Raw genomic sequence first — 17,891 nt, 5'->3', positions numbered from 1 at the left:
TGCTACACTGACAGTACTGTTCTTTTGGGTCACAGAATCACAGAATTGTAGGGGTTTGAAGGGACCTCTGCTGATCATCTAGTCCAACCCTGCTAGTTGACTCCAACCAAAGCCCTTTCTTCTCCAAAGATGGTGCCTTCATCCCAAATGTGAAAGGTGCCAAGGGCTGCATTTAAATACATTCTGGATTTAGTGAAACTTCTGTAGTCTCTAAAAGCATTGTTAACTGTGTGCTTCATTACTTAAACATTTTATGAAGGCAGACTGCCAAACTAAAAATTCTAATTTATGTCCTTTGTGTGATGCTCAATTTCTGATGCATTAATATCATCAAACTAATTGAAGGTGATGGCATTTTTTAAAAATATAAACATAACTTTATGGGCTTTAATGGCTTGGATTGTTGTATTCATGGGTATCTTCCTGAATTGGACATACAGAAACGTAACAATTTAATATTTTTTTTTTTTGCTAGAGGTGTCACTCCTTTAAATAGGATTATTCCAAGATAGGATTACTTTTGCAGCATGTTGTTTTATTAATTTTTCTGCCATGTGAAACCAACCACTTAAACAAATGTTTTATATTTATAAATGGAACTGGATCCAGTGTGACCATCATGATTATTTTAGCTCCAGCATGTTACTTTCGGTTGTAAGTAACTGACATGTCAGCATTGGAAGTAGAAATAGTTTAATATGGTTTACTCCAAAGTAAAAAAACAACAAACATCACACACAGTGACTGTTGTGTTTTAATAATTACTGTTACAATTGAGTACTGACTCCATCATGAAAGGATGGTTTCATTAAATCTTGTTTGAAAGAAAGTAGCTGAAGTTACCTTGTTCTTGTATCATGACTTCACAGCACATGACAGCAAGTTCCTTGCCTTCTCACTGTTTTTTTTTTTGCCTTCCAGATGCTGGTGGTAGCAAAGGGGAAAGACTGAGTGCCAAACTAAAAGCTTTGCCTGGAACAAACGAGCCCTATGAAAGCAGCAGCAGTAAAGAAATAGGCAAGTGGACATCTTATACCATGCGACTTTCCAGACCCTTTGAAGAGAGGGGTACTAGAAAAATTATGTTATTGGAAGAGCAAGTATAATAATTACACAATTAGGAAAGCATTTTCCCCATGAAATAATCGTGATGAATGACGTTAGCTTTATTGTTCAGAGCTCACTTTAAAGGATCTGTAGATATTAAGGAATGTGGCCCAACTAAATATTTATGTTACTATTTTTCTGTTGCAAGGTTTGGTCAGGAAAAAATATCTTAAAAATCCAAAAGTGGTATCTTCTTCAGTGATCTTTCTAGTCTGCATTTCAAAGAAGATACCTTGACAGATGTGTCATGTTAGAAAGCAGTCTCCTGTTTGATGAGAGGTGTTTAAAACCAAGCTAAAAGTACTTGCAGGTAACTGTTCAAATGTACTTGTTTAAATCCCAGATGCTTCCTACATAGACCCACTTGGCCCACAAGCAGAAAGACCTAAAACTGCAGCAAGGAAAAGAACTGAGGAAGATGACTTCGCTGATGAAGAACTGGGAGAGGATTTGCTTCCAGAATGATGTGGGATCCACTCAAAATCTCTTTTCCTTCTAAACTTTTTAGCAAAACAATGCTTCTTCAAGATGGTTTTGTACCAGATTTTAAAGAAATAATTGTTGAAACACTTTGTGTTTATGGGACCGTATATTAAACATTTTGGAGTTGAAGCTACAGTGTGTTTTACGATTGGTGAAAAATAAAATAAGTTATGATAGGGTTATTTTACTCCTGCATTAAAACTGCAAAAAGCAGGGGAAGGGTGGATGGGCACTGTGAGGAGACAAGGTGTAGGAGGGGGGGCCTACCATCCTCTCACCTCACCTGTGAACCTTTGAACACAGGTGGTGGAGGAGGGCTCTTTTGTCTTCTAGGCCAGGACAAGGACATGGCTCCTGCAGCCATCGATAGGTGAGGAGAGCTCCGCACCACCAGCCCTCGCTGTTCTGTGGGACAGTCTCCAAGTTCTGTTTCCCAGTAAACCTTGGATTCATTAATCCATCGGTTGGTTCCTCTCCTTTGTGCAGTCCCTCTTTCCTATGATATTTAAGCATCTTTACACGTGTGTGCCTGCATGTGGGGTGTGTGCCTGCAGACGTGGACGAAGCGTACCTATGATAGGTGCAAATCAAACCTGTGCTTATTTAACACCCTGCGTATCCAGGAATCTCTAAACTGACACACAATGAGCTCTGAGGTCACGGAGCCCCGTGAAGGTGCGTGAGCCGACCACCACGTTCTCAGGGCAGCGCCACGAGGCGGGAGGCCGGGGCAGCCCGTGCTCAGCTGCTGCCAGGAGCACCGCGGGACGGTTTTCATCCGAGGCCGTCGAGGGGTAAAGCACGTCAGCGTCTCAGCCGTTTTCTCTGAGGAAACGTCAGTTATCCTTTGGGATTGATCCACGCCGATTCAAGCGCGCCTCACAATAAAGCTGTGTTTCACGAGCCCATCGGCCGGTTCTGGGCTTCGCGCGCTCCTCGTTTCCTGCAGAGCTCGGGGCCGGCTCTCTCCCCGCCGCAGCGCTGCCTCCTCCGTGAGCGCCCGCGCTCTCCTGGCACGCGAGGCCAGGGGAGATGCGGCGAGGCGCGGGGCGCGCTTCCAGCCGCTCCTCCGCCGGGAGACAGCCAGCGGCACGCTCCCCTCGCCTTCCTCGAGCGGCCCGAGCGCCGCCATGCAGCGAGGCCGGGTGAGGAGGGGCGGCGGGCGGGGGGCCGCGCGGACGGGAGAGCGGGTCGGCGCGGGGCGCGGGGGGCGGCGGGCGGCGGCCCCGCTGACGGCTGCCCGTTGCAGGTGCTGACGGCGCTGCTGTGCGCGGCGCTGCTCCCGCTCCGCTCGGACGCCGCCAAAGCGCCCAAACGCCCGGCCCGGCCCCGGAGCTGCGGCGAGCGGCCCGAGGAGCTGCTGGAGCAGCTGTACGGGCGGCTGGCGGCCGGCATGCTCGGCGCCTTCCACCACACCCTGCAGCCCGAGCCGCCCGGCCGCCAGCACAACGCCAGCTGCCCCGCGGGCGCCCGGCCGGGCGGCGACAAGAGGTTCCGGCTGCCCGTCAACCTGCGCAGCGCCTCGCCCTGGGCCTACAGGTGACCGACGGGCGGCGGGGGAGCGCCGGGTGGGGCCGGGAGGCGGCGGGGCCGGGCTCCGGGTGGGCGCGGGTGCCGCGGTGCCCCGGCGGCCGGGAGGCGAGGGCCGAGGGCTGCGCTGCGGGACGGGGCGCCGAGGGGTGTCCGACGGACAGGTGCGAGGCCATCCCGGCGGGGGGAGCCCGCTGCGGACAGCCGTGGAGCCCGAGGCGCGAGGGGCGGCCGCACGTCGGCGGGCTTCGGTACGGCGCCTCGGAGCGATCGGCCCGAACGTTTGTTGTGTGGCGCGGCCGCTGCCCGCTGCTCCTCGGAGAGGCAATGCCGCCGAGAGGAAAACGGCCGACGTGCCCCATCAGCCTTTCCTAAACAAAGTGCTTTTAGAAATAGTGTTTGTCGTGGTACGACAAATTAAGCGGACTGAGAGCTTTTGGAGCTAAACGTGTGTAAAGCCGGGTGTGATGAACGCCCACCTGCAAGCTGAGGTATTTGTGCGTAGCTTTTGTCAAATTGCACTGCTGGCAGAAAATGGCTCACTTTGGAAAGCAGGGGGTTCTATTCTCAGCCTCTCTGGGCAGGTATTTCTTTTCAGTTGGAGCTCTTGGTGCTTAACAGAGAATGCTGCCCAGTCACAGATCCCATTTCTCCTTCATCGTTGATACTGTGAGACACTGCAAGATGCGTGTGGAAAGCGTGCAGTACAGAATTGCCCTTTATGAAGAGCAGTGTGCTTCGATGATGACAACCTGCTGTTTCGCAGGCTGTGCAGCCAGATCCAAGGAGTGTCCGGAGGACCAGCTCTGCTGCACAGTGTTCAGAGGATGGCTGTTCACCCCGTTAACTCCCTCAGCGGTCTCCCAGATGCCTTTAGAGCTGTTGTGTATGTCCAAAAAAAACACACGGCCCTCATTAAAGCACACTGTGACACAGTACACCTTGTCAGTGGACAAGCAATTCTTCTGACATGATCTTGGCAATGTCTTCTCCATGGCAAGGGTATTGTGAAGATCTGTGTACAGCTCTTTCCCGTGTGAGAGAACTTTACCAGCCTACATATGTTTAATTCTTTCAGTCTTTCCCCACAAATTGCTCCCCTTCGCTCATCTTCCAGGAGTCATGGGTGTTTCCTGCTGCTGTTCTTCATTGGAACTGCCAGGGTTGTTTGGTGGATGGCCAAAGTGCTCTCACCCGGTGTCGTCTGAGAAGAGCAAGTGGTCCTCTCCATTTAGATGTTGTACTAAGGGATGTGATTTAGTGGGGAAATACTGGTGATAGGTGAGCAGCTGGCCTGGGTGATATCAGAGGTCTTTTTCAACCTTGGTGTTCCTATGTTCCTATGCTTCTTCTGCACCACAATGGGTCGGACACGCCTCAAACATTAATTTCACTATTTCAGACTTGCATCAGGATTCCTGCACAGTTCCACCATCTCCTGATGTCCTCCAGCTTTTTTTCTGCCAGTGAAGATATACAGCACTGTTGATTTCTGCTCCATGCAGAAATCTTTTTCTTTTTGACCTGCATTTTAATGTCCGAGATGTACTGTGCTATTACTCTGTCTTCACTGGTGTTGCAGCAGTTCCCGTTGTGACCATCTGCAGATTTCATTAACGTGCTGCTTACACTCCCTATTCCAGATCATTAATAATGAGGATATCAAGCTTGGCTGCACTTACCTTCCCCACACGTCTCCCCAGACACCTGCTCCCAGCTGTTGAATGCTGCTTCTTGTAATTCTTCTGCTCACATGCCAGTTTAGCTCAAGTCAGCTGGATTTTTTTCATATCAGCATTTGTGAGAAAGAATCAAATATGTTACTTAGAGATCAGTGTGTAACTTGTTCCATATATAAATCTCAGTTTGTCATTCTGTTCAGTGTGAAAGACAGCTTGCTTTCTATTACTTGATCCTTAGTTTGGTTACACGACTAACAAGACTTAAGTCATATTTGGCATGCTGCTACCTGGACGTACAGGAAATGCATGTGGACTGCACCATGAACCATCTGGTCCAAAATCTTGCTGCTGGCAGCAGCTGTCCATTGGTATTTCAGCAAAAGTTGGAGTAAAATGCAAGTTTGTCTGCCTGAGACTGAAATTCCATCCCAATGGCCACAGGAGTTTGGTGTATAGCTGGGAGCATGAAGCTCAGAATCAGAGAATTGCACATTTTGGAAGGGACCTCAAGAGATCATTGAGTCTAACTCCCCCGCCTCCCTACAGTACGTCGCACAGGTAGGCATCCAGAGAGGTCTTGAATAGCTCCACAGAAGGAGACTGCACAACCTTTTTTGCTTCATTACCCTTACCATTAAGAAGTTCTTCTGCATATTAGTGTGGAACTTCCTATGTACAAGTTTTAGGGTATGATTCCTTGTCCTGTTGCTGCACTGAGAAGACCCTGGCCTCACCCATTTGGCTCCCAGCTTTCTTTAAATATTTATAATCATTGTTATAATCATCTCCTCTCAGTCTTCTTTTCCCCACGCTTAACAGATCCAGGTTACATAGCCTTTCTTCATACAAGAGATGCTCCAGGCCCTTTACTATCTTTGTGGCGCTCCTTTGGACTCCTTCTAGGAGATCCCTGTCTTTTTTTCAATTGAGGAGCCCAGAACTGGGCACAGTAGTCTAAATGTGACCTCACCAGGGCAGAGAAGCAGGGGGAGGATCACCTCCCTTGACCTGCTGGCCACTCTCTTTTTAATGCACCCCAGGATCCCATTGGTCTTCTTGGCCATAGGGGCACACTGCTGGCTCATGGCCAACCTGTTGTCTACCAGGACATCCAGGTGGTTCTCTGCTGCACCTCTCCAGCAGGTCATCCCCTAACCTGTACTGATGCATGTAGTTATTCCTCCCCAGGAGCAAGACTCTCCACTTGCTGTTGTTAAACCTCATCAGGTTCCTCTCTGTCCAATTCTCCAGTCTGTTCTAGGTCCTGTTGAATGGGATCCACAGCCTTCTGGTGTGTCAGCCACCCCTCCCAGCTTTGTATCATCAGCAAACTTGCTGAGGGCAGGCTCTGACCCTTCATCCATGTCACTGATGAAGACATTGACCAAGACGGGACCCAGCAGTGACCCCTGGGGAACACCACTATTTACAGGCCTCCAGCCAGACTCTGTGCCACTGGTGAAAGCCCTCTGAGCTCTGCAGTCAGCTAGTTCTCTGTCCATCTCACCGTGCATTCATCTATCCAATACTTTCTAATTTTCATAACGAAGATGTGGAAGACAGCGTTGAGCTCAGCTTCCGTTAACCTTGCTGCCTAGCAAAAGTGCTGCTCCATTAATCAGCTGTTTTCATCAACTTTATTGTCTGCTGTTTGGGGGCAGAGTTATAAAAGCTCTGTAGTCAAGAAATCACTCCTATTTCTGAATTTCCAAGTCTCATGGCTTCTGTGTCTCTCTTGGAGCCTCCCCCTTTTTTACTTAAGGGTCACTTCCTGAATTGAGAGACAAGATTAGAGCTTCAGATTCTCCACAGTGAAGTCCTCCTTTGTTTATTTTTCATGCAGCACTTTGTGACTGCCAGCAAAATAATAAAGAACTTCTGCATGGAGATGATGATTTCCACAGGAGGTTGTTTACTGAAACACAGTAGGGTGAAATAATTGGCAAAATTTCTCACCATTTTTTTAGGATTCCATCTTACATTTCTTTTCTGTAGTGAGTTCCTTGAGAATTGGTTCCTATTGTCTGCGTTTATCTGATGGTGAAGTCCAGTGCAATCTGGTTCCTTTCTAAAACGTTGGCTTGCTTCTTCTGCTTTTCAAGAATGTTTCCATTTAAAACTTGAACATAAGAAGTTCCATACTAACATGCAGAAGAACTTCTTTACATTAAGGGTGACAGAGCACTGGAACAGGCTGCCCAGAGAGGTTGTGGAGTCTCCTTCTATGGAGGCATTCACAGACTCCTAGAATCCTTAGAGTTGGAAGGGACTTCTTAAGGCCATCTAACTCCCCTGCAATGAACAGGGACATGCACAGCTAGATCAGGTTGCCCAGGGTCTGATCCAGCCTTGCCTTGAAAGTATCCAGGGATGGGGCATTCACCACATTTCTGGGCAATCTCTTCCAGTGCCTCACCACCCTCACTTCACTTCTTCTTTATATCCAGCCTAAATCTCCCCTCTTTAAACTTGAAGCCATTTCCCCTTGTTCTGTCACCACGGACCCTGTTGAAGAAAGAATCTGTCCCTTCTTTCCTGTAGCTCCCCTTTAGATACTGAAAGGCTGCTCTCAAGTCACCTCATAGCCTTCTCTTCTCCAGGCTGAACAGTCCCAGCTCTCTCAGCCTGTCCTTGTAGGAGAGGTGTTCCATTCCTTGGGTCATTTTTGTGGCCCTCCTCTGGACACAGTCCAACAGGTGCATGTCTCTCCTATACTGGGGGCTCCACATCTGGACGCAGTACTGCAGGTGAGGCCTCACCAGTGCAGAGCAGAAGGGCAGGATTCAAGACCCATCTGGACACCTACCTGTTACAGGGTAGCTGCTTTTGGAGGGGGGGCTGGACTCAATGGTCTCTCAAGGTCTCATCCAACCCCTGTGATTCTGTGTTTCTGTGATCCTTAGTTTAGTGCTCATTTACATAAAATGTTAATAAAAGTAATACAGGCTGGCCTGTCCTCATGGGTAGGGCCAAACCTGACTACAGTGCTTTTGGAAATAAAGTCATACACGAGAGGGGCTTTCCTTTGGATAAAAATCCAATGATTTGCAAGAACCTTATCCAAGACTTTTTCTGGGATTTAGCATTTGTGTGTGGCACAGTGTGCATGGCCCAAAGGTGCAGCTGAGGCTGAGAACACTGGGGGACACAGAACTGCTGTCTTTTCTGCGTACCCGTTCATACAACAGCTGGATGGTACTGGAGGTGTGACATTCAGATCATTGTCCCGTTGCACTCTTAGAAGATGAGGAGCTAACAAATGGTTTTTTTCCTTTGGCAGAACATGTAAATCTCTGGAGCAGGTGTTCATTTGTTATGTTCTCATTGTGCTCAGTGTGTTCTATATGCAGGTAGTAAGCGTGGTGCGTGTGGAACTGAATTGCCCAACGCCAGCTGTGGGTTTCTGAAGTTAGCCGTGCCTGCCTAATCCAGCACAGCATCTGACCGCTGGATTTGGAAGCTTGAAGACTGTGAAGTGCTAATATTATTAAAAAATACTACATCTGAAATAGCAATACAGGGCAAGAGAGACAAAGTCTTTGCAAGAGTTTTGCTTCTGACAGCAGTGTCTCTCTTGAGTTTCCAGGCTTAGTGCATAAACGGCAGGAAGTTTGTTTTTCACTGGGAGCTCTCAAGACACTCATAGGGCTGTAAGTAAAAGCAGCCTAGAACTAGTCACACTTCATTAGCAGTTCCAGTTCAGCACAAACCCGTTGCTTGTTCCAGCAGATGGAAATGTAGCAGCTCCGTACAGCTCCCTGCTTGGTCATTTGCAGATGAGGACCACAGGCCAGGGAGAGACTGTCAAGCTCAGTGCCAAGGGCAGCCTGCATCTATGTGCTTGGTCTGTCTAGTTTGCAGTTGTGGTACAGCACCTGGCACAAGGATGCAGGGAACACAGCTGTGGGAAGTTGCAAATCTCAGGTCATCCTTCACTTTCAGCTGATTCATAGAATCATAGAATGCCTTGGGTTGGGAGGGATCTCAAAGATCATCTAATTCCAACCCCCCTGCCGCAGGCAGGGTTGCCAATCTCTAATTCAGCCATTACATCATATTGCCAGCGTCCCATCCAGCCTGGTCTTGAACACCTCCAAGGATGAGGTATCCACAGCTTCTCTGGGCAAATTCTATTGCGTCCACCCATTTGGTGCATATTCTACCACACGTAGGAGGAGTCAGTGGGAACTTGGAGCACACTTTTTGTCCATTTGTTGAACACTGTCAAACATGCTTGTCCTGTTCCAAAAGACTTAAAAAAGGAATTTGTCATGATTGGAATAATGAAGATACATCAACCTGAGGCTGTGGTCACTGTATGCACAAACTGACGATCAGTGCATAAAGACAAGAGAAGGACATAAAATGCACCTGCATGATTAGGTTGTCTTTATTAGCAAGTTTGAGCCGAAGATGCAGAACCTTTCAGTATAGCCTTTAATTTCATTACTTAGAGCATTCAGCCCTCCAGTTCTGCTCTGGATGCAAAACTGTATCTACATTTTGGATTCATTTTCACGTTTGTAACCGATTCCTTTCAGTCCTCTTCTCATGGACCAGTGGTACTTACTCCACACTTAGGAATATAAGAGATTTTACTACAGAAAGGAGAAAACCACACCACACCATCCTTCCAGAAAACCTCATTTATGCCTGACTTTTGCCACTTGAGAATTCAGAAGGGGGAAGTTTGTTGCAATCCATGATTCCACTGACACTGTTCTCTTGTTATTAGTGAAAATTGCAGTGTTTGCATTAAGAAGCATTTTTGTGCTTTCCAGTAACATCATAAACCAGGTAGGTGCTAGAGATAATACAGCATAGGAAATACCACTGGCTTGACATATGGTGTGTTTAACATTCTGCCACTGAAATTATTCACATTTGAGTTTGAAATCGGAATGTATCACAGGAGAACCAACCGTATTTCACTGTCTTTTCTTTCTGCTGGCTAGCAGACATTTCAATGCACATTGGTGTGAGATCCTGTAACTGGAAGGTATTTCCTGGGGAAAGTAAGCAAGTGTAAATGGGACAGAGCAGCTTTGCAAAACCTATCAGCAGCATCACAGATGTCTGGCTATGCAAGAACTGGCCACATTTCTCTGCAAGGAAATCGAGTTCCTTAAAAAGATAAAGATTCCAGAATATATGGCCACTGCAAAAATAGAAGTGAAAAAGTCTTTTTTTTTTTTTTTAATGATCCTAGAATCATAGAATCATTTGAGTTGGAAGGGACCCTTTAAAGTCATCTGGTCCAACCCCCCCTGCAATGAACAGGGACACCTACAGCTCCATCAGGTGCTCAGAGCCCCGTCCATCCTAATATTGAGTGTCTCATTATGGAGCATTCTGTGCCAGTGCCTCACCATCCTCACTGTATAAAACTTCTTCCAATCCAAGTTACGGCCCTTCCCAGCAATTCCAGTATAAGCAGGAAGCGGGGGTGGAGAACTGAGGAACAAGTACATCGTCACCACAATATGCACTGTGGCTGCACGCTTCATTTTTTATGCCACGTACTCTTTTTTTTTTTTTTAATTTCAAGAAACAAGCTGACTTTATCAGCTTTTGCTCTCTGCTAAAAACATAAGTGATAAGGCAGTCAGGATCAGTATAAACCTGAAACCACACTATCACACCTTTTCTTCTGGGAGAAGAGGAGGCTCAGGGGTACCTTATCGCTCTCTACAACTACCTGAAGGGAGGTTGTGGTGGGCTACAGGTTGGCCTCTTCTCCCACGTAACTAGTAATAGAAGGAATGGCCTCACATGGTGCCAGAGGAGATTCAGGTTGGACGTTAGGAAATACTTCTCCAGGAGAGTGGTGTCACGGAGTTAACGTAAAACCATGACAAGTGGTTGTGCACTGACACAGGCTGCCCAGGGAGGTGGTGGAATCACTGTCCCTGGAGGTGTTCAAGAAATGTTTAGGTGTTGTATCGAGGGATGTGGTTTAGTGGGAAATTTGGTGATAGGTGGATGGTTGGACTGGATGATCTTAGATGTCTTTTCCAACCTTGGTGGTTCTATGATTCTATGTGGTTAGAGAAAGAGGTAGAGACTACAGAGATTAATAAGGCGAAGAAATGCTCAGTTCTGCTTTTAAGAGGAAGGAACCCTTACAACCCTGAACATCTTAAGCATACTAGGGAGCACAAACTATTGCAGAAAGAACTGTACAAAGAAATTCCATTTAAATTATATAATTCTAAATAATCACGTCAACAGTAAGAATGTTAACAAGTATCTGTAGTGCATTTTTGAGAACTCAAGGCAGATAATAAGTTTGAAAATGCCCAAGCCTTCTCTAATACGTGAATTTCCCAATCAGTCCAAAGTGCAAGACTTACTCTGTTGAACCCCCTGAATTGTATTTTGGGAAGCCAGTCACTTCATACTTCAGCAGGCTCTGTAGGACGTGATCAGTTCAATGAGTCGTTTGTGCTCTTTCTTTCAATTTTTCAACTAAGAAGCCAGACAGCAACAACTACTGCTGTTTATCCTGGCAACAAATCCCCCAAAACATTATATGAATGTTTACAGTCAAATAACTTTATAATAATGTTTTCCAGATGAATATGCAGAGAGACGCTAATGAATCTTTATTATCTGCTTCCCTGTAGAATTTCATATGACCCCACAAGATACCCTAAATACATTCCCGAAGCATACTGTCTGTGCAAGGGCTGCCTGATGGGGATCTTTGGCGAGGAGAATTTTCACTTCCGCAGCACCCCCGTGTACATGCCCACCGTCATCCTCCGCCGCACCTCCTCCTGCGCTGGGGGCCGCTATGTGTACACAGAAGACTACGTCACCATCCCAGTGGGCTGCACTTGTGTGCCTGAGCAAGACAAGGAGGCCGAAAGCGTAAATTCCAGCATAGACAAGCAAGAAATGAAGTTGCTGGTAAACCAGAACAAGCCGTCGTCGGAATGAAGAATATAGGAAGAGTCGTCTGTACGGTATTGGCTTCACATCATTATTTCACCACCTCAGCAAACTGCGCGCAGCAGAGAAACGCATCAGATTATGCTGTTTCTCTGCTTACAGTTATTTCAGTTATAAGATGGAAAATTCTGTTCAGTTGCTCAGATCATTAGCGATGACAATTCATATTAAGAACTTCTGTAGCTCATGTGAGTATTTCTTGCAAATTCCAGTATAGCTTTTTTTCCTTTCCTTAGCACGGAACATTTTATCCATACTTATTCACAGTATATTTTAGAAGATGATGCAATAGTCAGAAATGCTAGCTATTGCTATAGCAGACTGCTGGTTGTAGGTATTATTCAGGAATCACTTATACTCTACTTTTAAATACTTTTATACAAAGATCATAGTTTTTGTCCAGATGCCAAAACATCAGTTAAAAATACAGTTTTTCAGGGTGGGAAAGCCTTCCCTTATACTGCCTATCAACCCATAGCAGCATTCTTTGCTGTTATGTCTTTGTTTATACAGCACAGCATGGGAACTTTCATTGAGCTGGAGTCATTCATGAAACAGCATTCTGTGAGTTAGCTATTTTTAAACTCACCAAATTGCTAAGGGTACAAAAGTGTTGAGAAAAAAAAACATGCTAGAACGTGATGAAAGTGCAGTGGACTTCCCCATTGTGGACTACAGCTAATTGAACAGAAAATATCCATTAGACTAAATAGAGTTTGCATCCCAAGAATTCTGTGTTGGATTTCATTCACTGTTAACTTTTTAACAGTTTCTTGAGATAAAACTGTTCTGTGAAGTTGAAAGGCCAAAATGTTTTTCTTGTCACTGAGACAAATCACAGCCAAGCCAAACTGGTTAAATACAACTAATTTATACAATTAGTTCTGCTCGGTTTTCCCATGTTACAAGCAGCAGACAGTCGCCTGTGAAAACTTGTAGAAAAGCATTCAGCCTTTCATCTTGCAGCTTACAGGAACCTGGGGGCAAGACCCAACTACAAACTATCAATAAGCAAAAACTTGCAGTTCCACAATGAGGGACCAAAGATTGACTTAGTCTAGAGAATGACAGTAAGGACTAACTGGATAGTTTGCATGACCACAACGTGTAGAAAGGTCACAGTCACCAAAGTGTGAGATAAATCTGAAAATGAACAGCAGAGAGTATCTTTTACAGTTGAATGATTGTGACTACAATATTGTTGTAAAATAGAATAAATACAGTATGTGTCGAGGCATTTGCTACATCAAGAATCTTAAAATTGGGCTTGGTTCATAGAGGAGAAAGTCTCAATCCTACACAAAAACATACCTTTGGAGTGTCATTGGATGAAGAATGGAAAGTCTATAAGCTAAACAGAATTAACAAGTTAAATAGAGAATTAAAATCACCTAACTCCTTGTCTTGAAGCATAGTCATTGATTGTGCTCTTTATGGCTCTGTATGGCATAATGATATTTTTGTAGTGCAGTCTGTCTAACTAAGAAGCCTAAAAGAACTTCAAGAATTCTGGGAACCAATAAAAGAAAGATTCCCATCACAATGTCAGATTGAAGTATGTAACTGTTTCTTGAAGATGTGTTTTTTATTATTATACCTTAGCTTCTGTCTCCTCAGAGTGGGATACTTGTATCACAAGGAGATTCTCAAAGGAAGGTTCAAAAGAGGCCACAGAGTGTTCAGAACAGCTAATTGCCTCGCTGCCGCCAGCAATTAAAGGTGGTTACCTGTTCTCCAGAGAATATAAATACTTGAAGCTGATAGAGCCATTTTTCATTCCTCCTAATGTGGAAGAACTTCTCATCCCTGGAGAAAAGGGAAGTGCTAATCAAAGACAGAGGGTTTCGAAAGGAAGCAGACCTGCAAAGATAAATATGCATTAGATGATACTTCAGCAGTTCCTTAAAGGTTTCACTGTTTAACATAGTTTTTTTTCCTGCACGCACACATTTCAGGAAGGATGAAATTGGACCTTCAGACTCCATGAATAATTTGAATTCAATTTGAATAAACAAATTATTCATTGCAAAAGATAATAAAAGTAGCTCACAACAACAACAACAAAATAAACAAAGCTCCTTCTAAAAACTGTCCTCCAGAAAATCAGTGTGACTGACCACATCCTTCTGATTCACAGATCCATGTTTACAACAAATGTGTTAACCAGCATCTGTGGATTTATTTACGTGACATAGAGAGAAAAAAAGTTCTCATTCTGTTGTAACTGTCCTGCAGCCATAATTTTATGGTGTCAGTTTGAGTTTCTTCGAGTAACTGGAATATGTTCTGGGAATTTGTGGGAATCACAGGCTAACACCAGGTAAATGGAACACAAGTGGTTTTGTCAATCCAGAAGAACAGATGCTTCAGCTTACATAAAGCTTCAGGAATTGGATGACTGAAAGGAAAGTATTAGAGAACTGCAAAACCTCAGTGGATCAATAGATTATGTATATTGGCGACCTTCTGTTCAGACTGCAACAAGTGCAGAAAGCTTCCTATGGTCACAGGCAACCTCATGCTATTCTCTTTTCCCTTTTTTTAATCTTCTTTCTCTTCTATGACAAGCTTTCTAGCTGAGCCAGTTTGCTTTCTGATCCAGCTTTCCAGTTAGGTGTCTCTTGAAAGTGGTGTTTATGTTTCAGTGTGAGCAACTGCTAATAATTTGTTATTGAACAACTGTTTCCTAATATTTAACATCAAAAACTATTAGCTGTGCAAACATTTATTAACCATCATACCCTTCCATTTATAAGCCCTCTCCACATTACTCATGTGGAAAAGTTTGAGTATTAAATGTAGTTTGCATTTGTTTGGATTTTTTTTCCTTTTCTTTAAGATTTCATCACATTGTGGATTTATATCAGATGGACTTCAGCTGTGGTGTGACATTTTCCAGCTTTTAGCCCTCTGGTTACAGCCTTGCCTTTAATTTGCACGGGGGGAGGGAAGTGCATTGGAGTTGCTTCGAGGTTTACAAACTATTGACAGAAGGCAGACACAGAATGCCTCATTGGACCAACTCCAGGCCCAATAAATGCAAACAATTCAAAGCTGAAACTATCTGGCAGCTGTGGCTGATTTGAGAAAATTTTTGTTGTGCCAGGAAAATCTTCTCCTGCAAGGAGGTTGTCCCTGGAATGCATTAGGAGCCACAAAACATGGAACAATATCCTTGGTAAAGGAATTGTTTTCTTCTCTGTAGTATCACTTAAGATATATTGGAAAATTTGTATCATGCAGGAAAGCTGAGAAAATCCTGCGATGCTTGCTTTGGTTTACTGGCCTATCATTCCAAGAAGCTGTTTGCATAACCGGGCAGTGGCCTGCAGCTGCAAATAAGCACAAGATTGCCAGCAGTAATGGGAAGAGGGAAGAAGGCGATTACATGCTCTCAGAACGTATAACTGCCTGTTAATTTCTCTGGGATTAAGGAGCAGCCGTAGCTATAGGAAGGAGATCAGCACGTATTGCTGCTGAGTGGTGTGAGCTACCACTTGTTTCTGCAGCACTTCCTTTCAAGGAATCTGCAAAATATGAGGAGAAATGGAGCAGCAGCATCAGTGGGTGCTTCCCACTTGGATTGAGGGGCGACGGCACGAAGCCTGGCTGGCTGTGTGATGCTGAGTTGAGCACAACACTTTTAATGCCAATTAGAGCTTAATGAAAGCCTCATCTGTCATGTGATACAGTGCAGGTAGCCATGGTACCTACCTCTTCATGTGCCTGTGCACAATGCTAGGTTTCCTCTGCCAGGTGTCGCACGGTATATTGGCACATGGCTGCGTGGCACCAAGAGGTCCTGCTGCTGCTGCAGCTCAGAGGCTGCAGCATGTCTGCCTTGGCAGCATTGGAAGAATGGCTTCATGTTGAAAGCTTCACTGAGAGAGAGGTAATCCATGAGAGACTGACAATAAGTGCTAGCCAAGCACTGCATGACACTGATAATCCTGTTCCAAAAAAGAGATGTTTGCTGTTACATAACTTACTGCATTGGCACAAAGTACAAATTCACTACAGACTTTTGTGGCTTCAGAAACACAGCAAGTTCCCCATAAACAAATACAGGAAAAATAGTTTCCACCCTATCACTGATGAAGGTTGTGAATGCCACCAGTCAAGCTCTGCTTGGGCAGCTGCCCATCCTCACCAGCTTTGGGAGAAGGAAGCTGGTGGATAATGGGCTGCTGTGTGGACTGCATCTACAAAAATTTACAGGTACCCTCATTTGCAGTCACGCATCTTCACAGAGCCTCTTTTCAAAGCTATCTGGCCAACGTGTGAGAGGCAGCAGTTATTTGGCAAACTGGGTTTCTTGGTACAACTCAAAGTTGTACTTTTTTTAAGAAAAAGAAACGGGTCTCTGATGAAGTTAGCAAAGTTACCTTTTAATGCGGTGGTAGAGAGCCCAGCAAAACAGATTTAGCAAAGAGAAGGAGACAACTGAAAGACATTAACTATAAAGCAGCAATGTATGTAAAGCTTGTATTTGGGCAGCACATTCTAATTTAGGTGGGCAGGAGGGGAGAATATAATCAGTTCTGGCAGTCATGCTGTACCTGCCCACCTGAGGCCTCTGTGTAGTTAAAAGTTTCAGGAGTTGCTTCATATTGCATTCCCTCCATCTACTTGGCATGGTAGTAAACACAGAACAGTTCGCAGCTGTGATTTATGCCAATGCCTACGTGTTTAACACTGCTTTGCTTTTTTATTTTCAAATTGGTCACGTAACAGCAATGGCTCAGGCTCCTGGAAAACAGCTAACCCCAGCTGGGAGTCACCTGTGGGCAGAAACTTTCAAGGAGAATTCTGGTATTACTGGGCTTACCAGCAGGGACATCACTTGGATTGACAGGTATTGGCCATAGGCATGCAGAGACTCTTGGATCAGCCTTGCTGAGCATTTCCTCTGCCACACAGCCATTATTCTGACAGTATCCATTAGCAGTCCTGTGACAGAAATCAACAGGAGTGAAAGAAAGAAAACTAGTGCCATGAATCTCAGGAGCACTGTAAAGGGTGGGGAAGCAGCTGATGAAAAAAATGTGGGGGAAAAGTCTTAGAACATCACAGAATCACAGAATGGCCAGGGTTGGAAGGGGACCTCAAGGATCATGAATTTCCAACCTCCCTGCCACATGCAGGGCCACCAACTTCCCCATTCAATACTAGACCAGGCTGCCCAAGGCCCCATTCAACCTGGCCTTGAACACCTCCAGGGACGGGGCATCCACAACTTCTCTGGGCAGCCTGTCTCAGCACCTCACCACTCTCTCTGTAAAGAATTTCCCCTGACGTCCAACCTAAATCTCCCCTCCCTCAAATTAAAACCATTTCCCCTCGTCCTGCAGTTATATACCCTTTTAAAGAGTTGATTCCCCTCCTCTTTGTAGGCTCCCTTTAGGTATTGAAAGTGAGGTCACCCCACAGCCTTCTTTTCTCCAGGCTGAACAAGCCCAGCTCCCTCAACCTGTCTTCACAGGGGAGGTGCTCCAGTCCCCTGATCATCTTTGTGGCTCTCTTCTGGACCCTCTCCAACAGCTCCCTGTCTTTCTTGTACTGGGGGCTCCAGACCTGGACACAGTACTCCAGATGGGGCCTGCAAGAGCAGAGTAGAGGGGGACAATCACATCCCTGTCCCTGCTGGCCATCCCTTTTTTAATGGAGCCCAAGATACCATTTGCCTTCCGAGCCGCAAGGGCACACTGCTGGCTCATGTTAAGTTTTTCATCTATCAAGACCCCCAGGTCCTTCTCCACAGGGCTGCTCTCAAGGACCACTCCTTCCAGTCTGTAGGGGTGCCTGGGATTCCTCCAGCCCAAGTGCAAAACTCTGCACTTTGCCATGTTAAACCTCATCAGGTTCACCCGGGCCCACCTTCTAGCCTGTTGAGGTCCCTCTGAATGGCATCCCTTCCTTCTACCATGTCAACCACACCACTCAGCTTGGTGTTGTCAGCAAACTTGCTGAGGGTGCACTCGATTCCATCATCGATGTCATTGATAAAGATGTTAAAGAGCACCGGTCCCAAGACAGACCCCTGGGGGACGCCACTTGTTACCCGCCTCCACCTGGACATGGAGCCATTGATGACCACCCTCTGTCTGCGGCCTTTCAACCAGTTTCTTATCCATC

General features: G+C 45.7%; 2 protein-coding genes and 1 long non-coding RNA gene across 4 annotated transcripts in view; 2 read left to right on the top strand and 1 right to left on the bottom strand.

Moving 5' to 3' along the window:
- The window catches only part of IFT88 (intraflagellar transport 88), a 36,780-nt gene extending 35,061 nt beyond the window's left edge, over positions 1 to 1,719 (top strand). The window contains exons 24-25 of the mRNA XM_090133834.1: positions 922 to 1,017; positions 1,451 to 1,719. Of these exons, the coding sequence (XP_089989960.1) occupies positions 922 to 1,017; positions 1,451 to 1,572 (218 nt within the window). The 3' untranslated portion in view covers positions 1,573 to 1,719. The remainder of the gene's footprint in view (positions 1 to 921; positions 1,018 to 1,450) is intronic.
- A 492-nt stretch (positions 1,720 to 2,211) lies between these two features.
- On the top strand, positions 2,212 to 15,473 carry IL17D (interleukin 17D). 2 transcript variants are annotated; one of them, XM_090133837.1, is made up of 3 exons: positions 2,212 to 2,735; positions 2,840 to 3,129; positions 11,429 to 15,473. In XM_090133837.1, exons 1-3 carry the CDS (start codon positions 2,721 to 2,723, stop codon positions 11,742 to 11,744), a joined length of 621 nt encoding a protein of 206 aa, XP_089989963.1. In that variant the 5' UTR covers positions 2,212 to 2,720; the 3' UTR covers positions 11,745 to 15,473. The 2 variants fall into 2 exon arrangements, with proteins under 2 accessions (XP_089989963.1, XP_089989964.1); XM_090133838.1 differs by lacking the exon at positions 2,212 to 2,735 and having other exon boundaries at positions 3,109 to 3,129; positions 8,153 to 15,473.
- On the bottom strand, positions 13,536 to 16,697 carry LOC149920265 (uncharacterized). Its single transcript, XR_016463376.1, has 3 exons — positions 16,585 to 16,697; positions 15,471 to 15,706; positions 13,536 to 13,616 (listed from the first exon to the last, which is right to left on the bottom strand). It is a non-coding gene; the product is annotated as an uncharacterized LOC149920265 (long non-coding RNA).
- Between the last annotated feature and the right edge of the window lie 1,194 nt (positions 16,698 to 17,891).

Source organism: Phasianus colchicus, chromosome 1, assembly GCF_987193195.1.
Source record: "Phasianus colchicus chromosome 1, bPhaCol1.hap1.1, whole genome shotgun sequence".
In the NCBI taxonomy this organism is placed as follows: Eukaryota; Metazoa; Chordata; class Aves; order Galliformes; family Phasianidae; genus Phasianus; species Phasianus colchicus.
This window is presented reverse-complemented; position numbering and strand designations above follow the sequence as displayed.

Excerpts from the sequence above, each read along its gene's own strand:
- IL17D (XM_090133837.1), top strand. Across the intron at positions 3,130-11,428 it reads GCCTCGCCCTGGGCCTACAG|AATTTCATATGACCCCACAA; the intron begins GTGACCGACGGG and ends GCTTCCCTGTAG.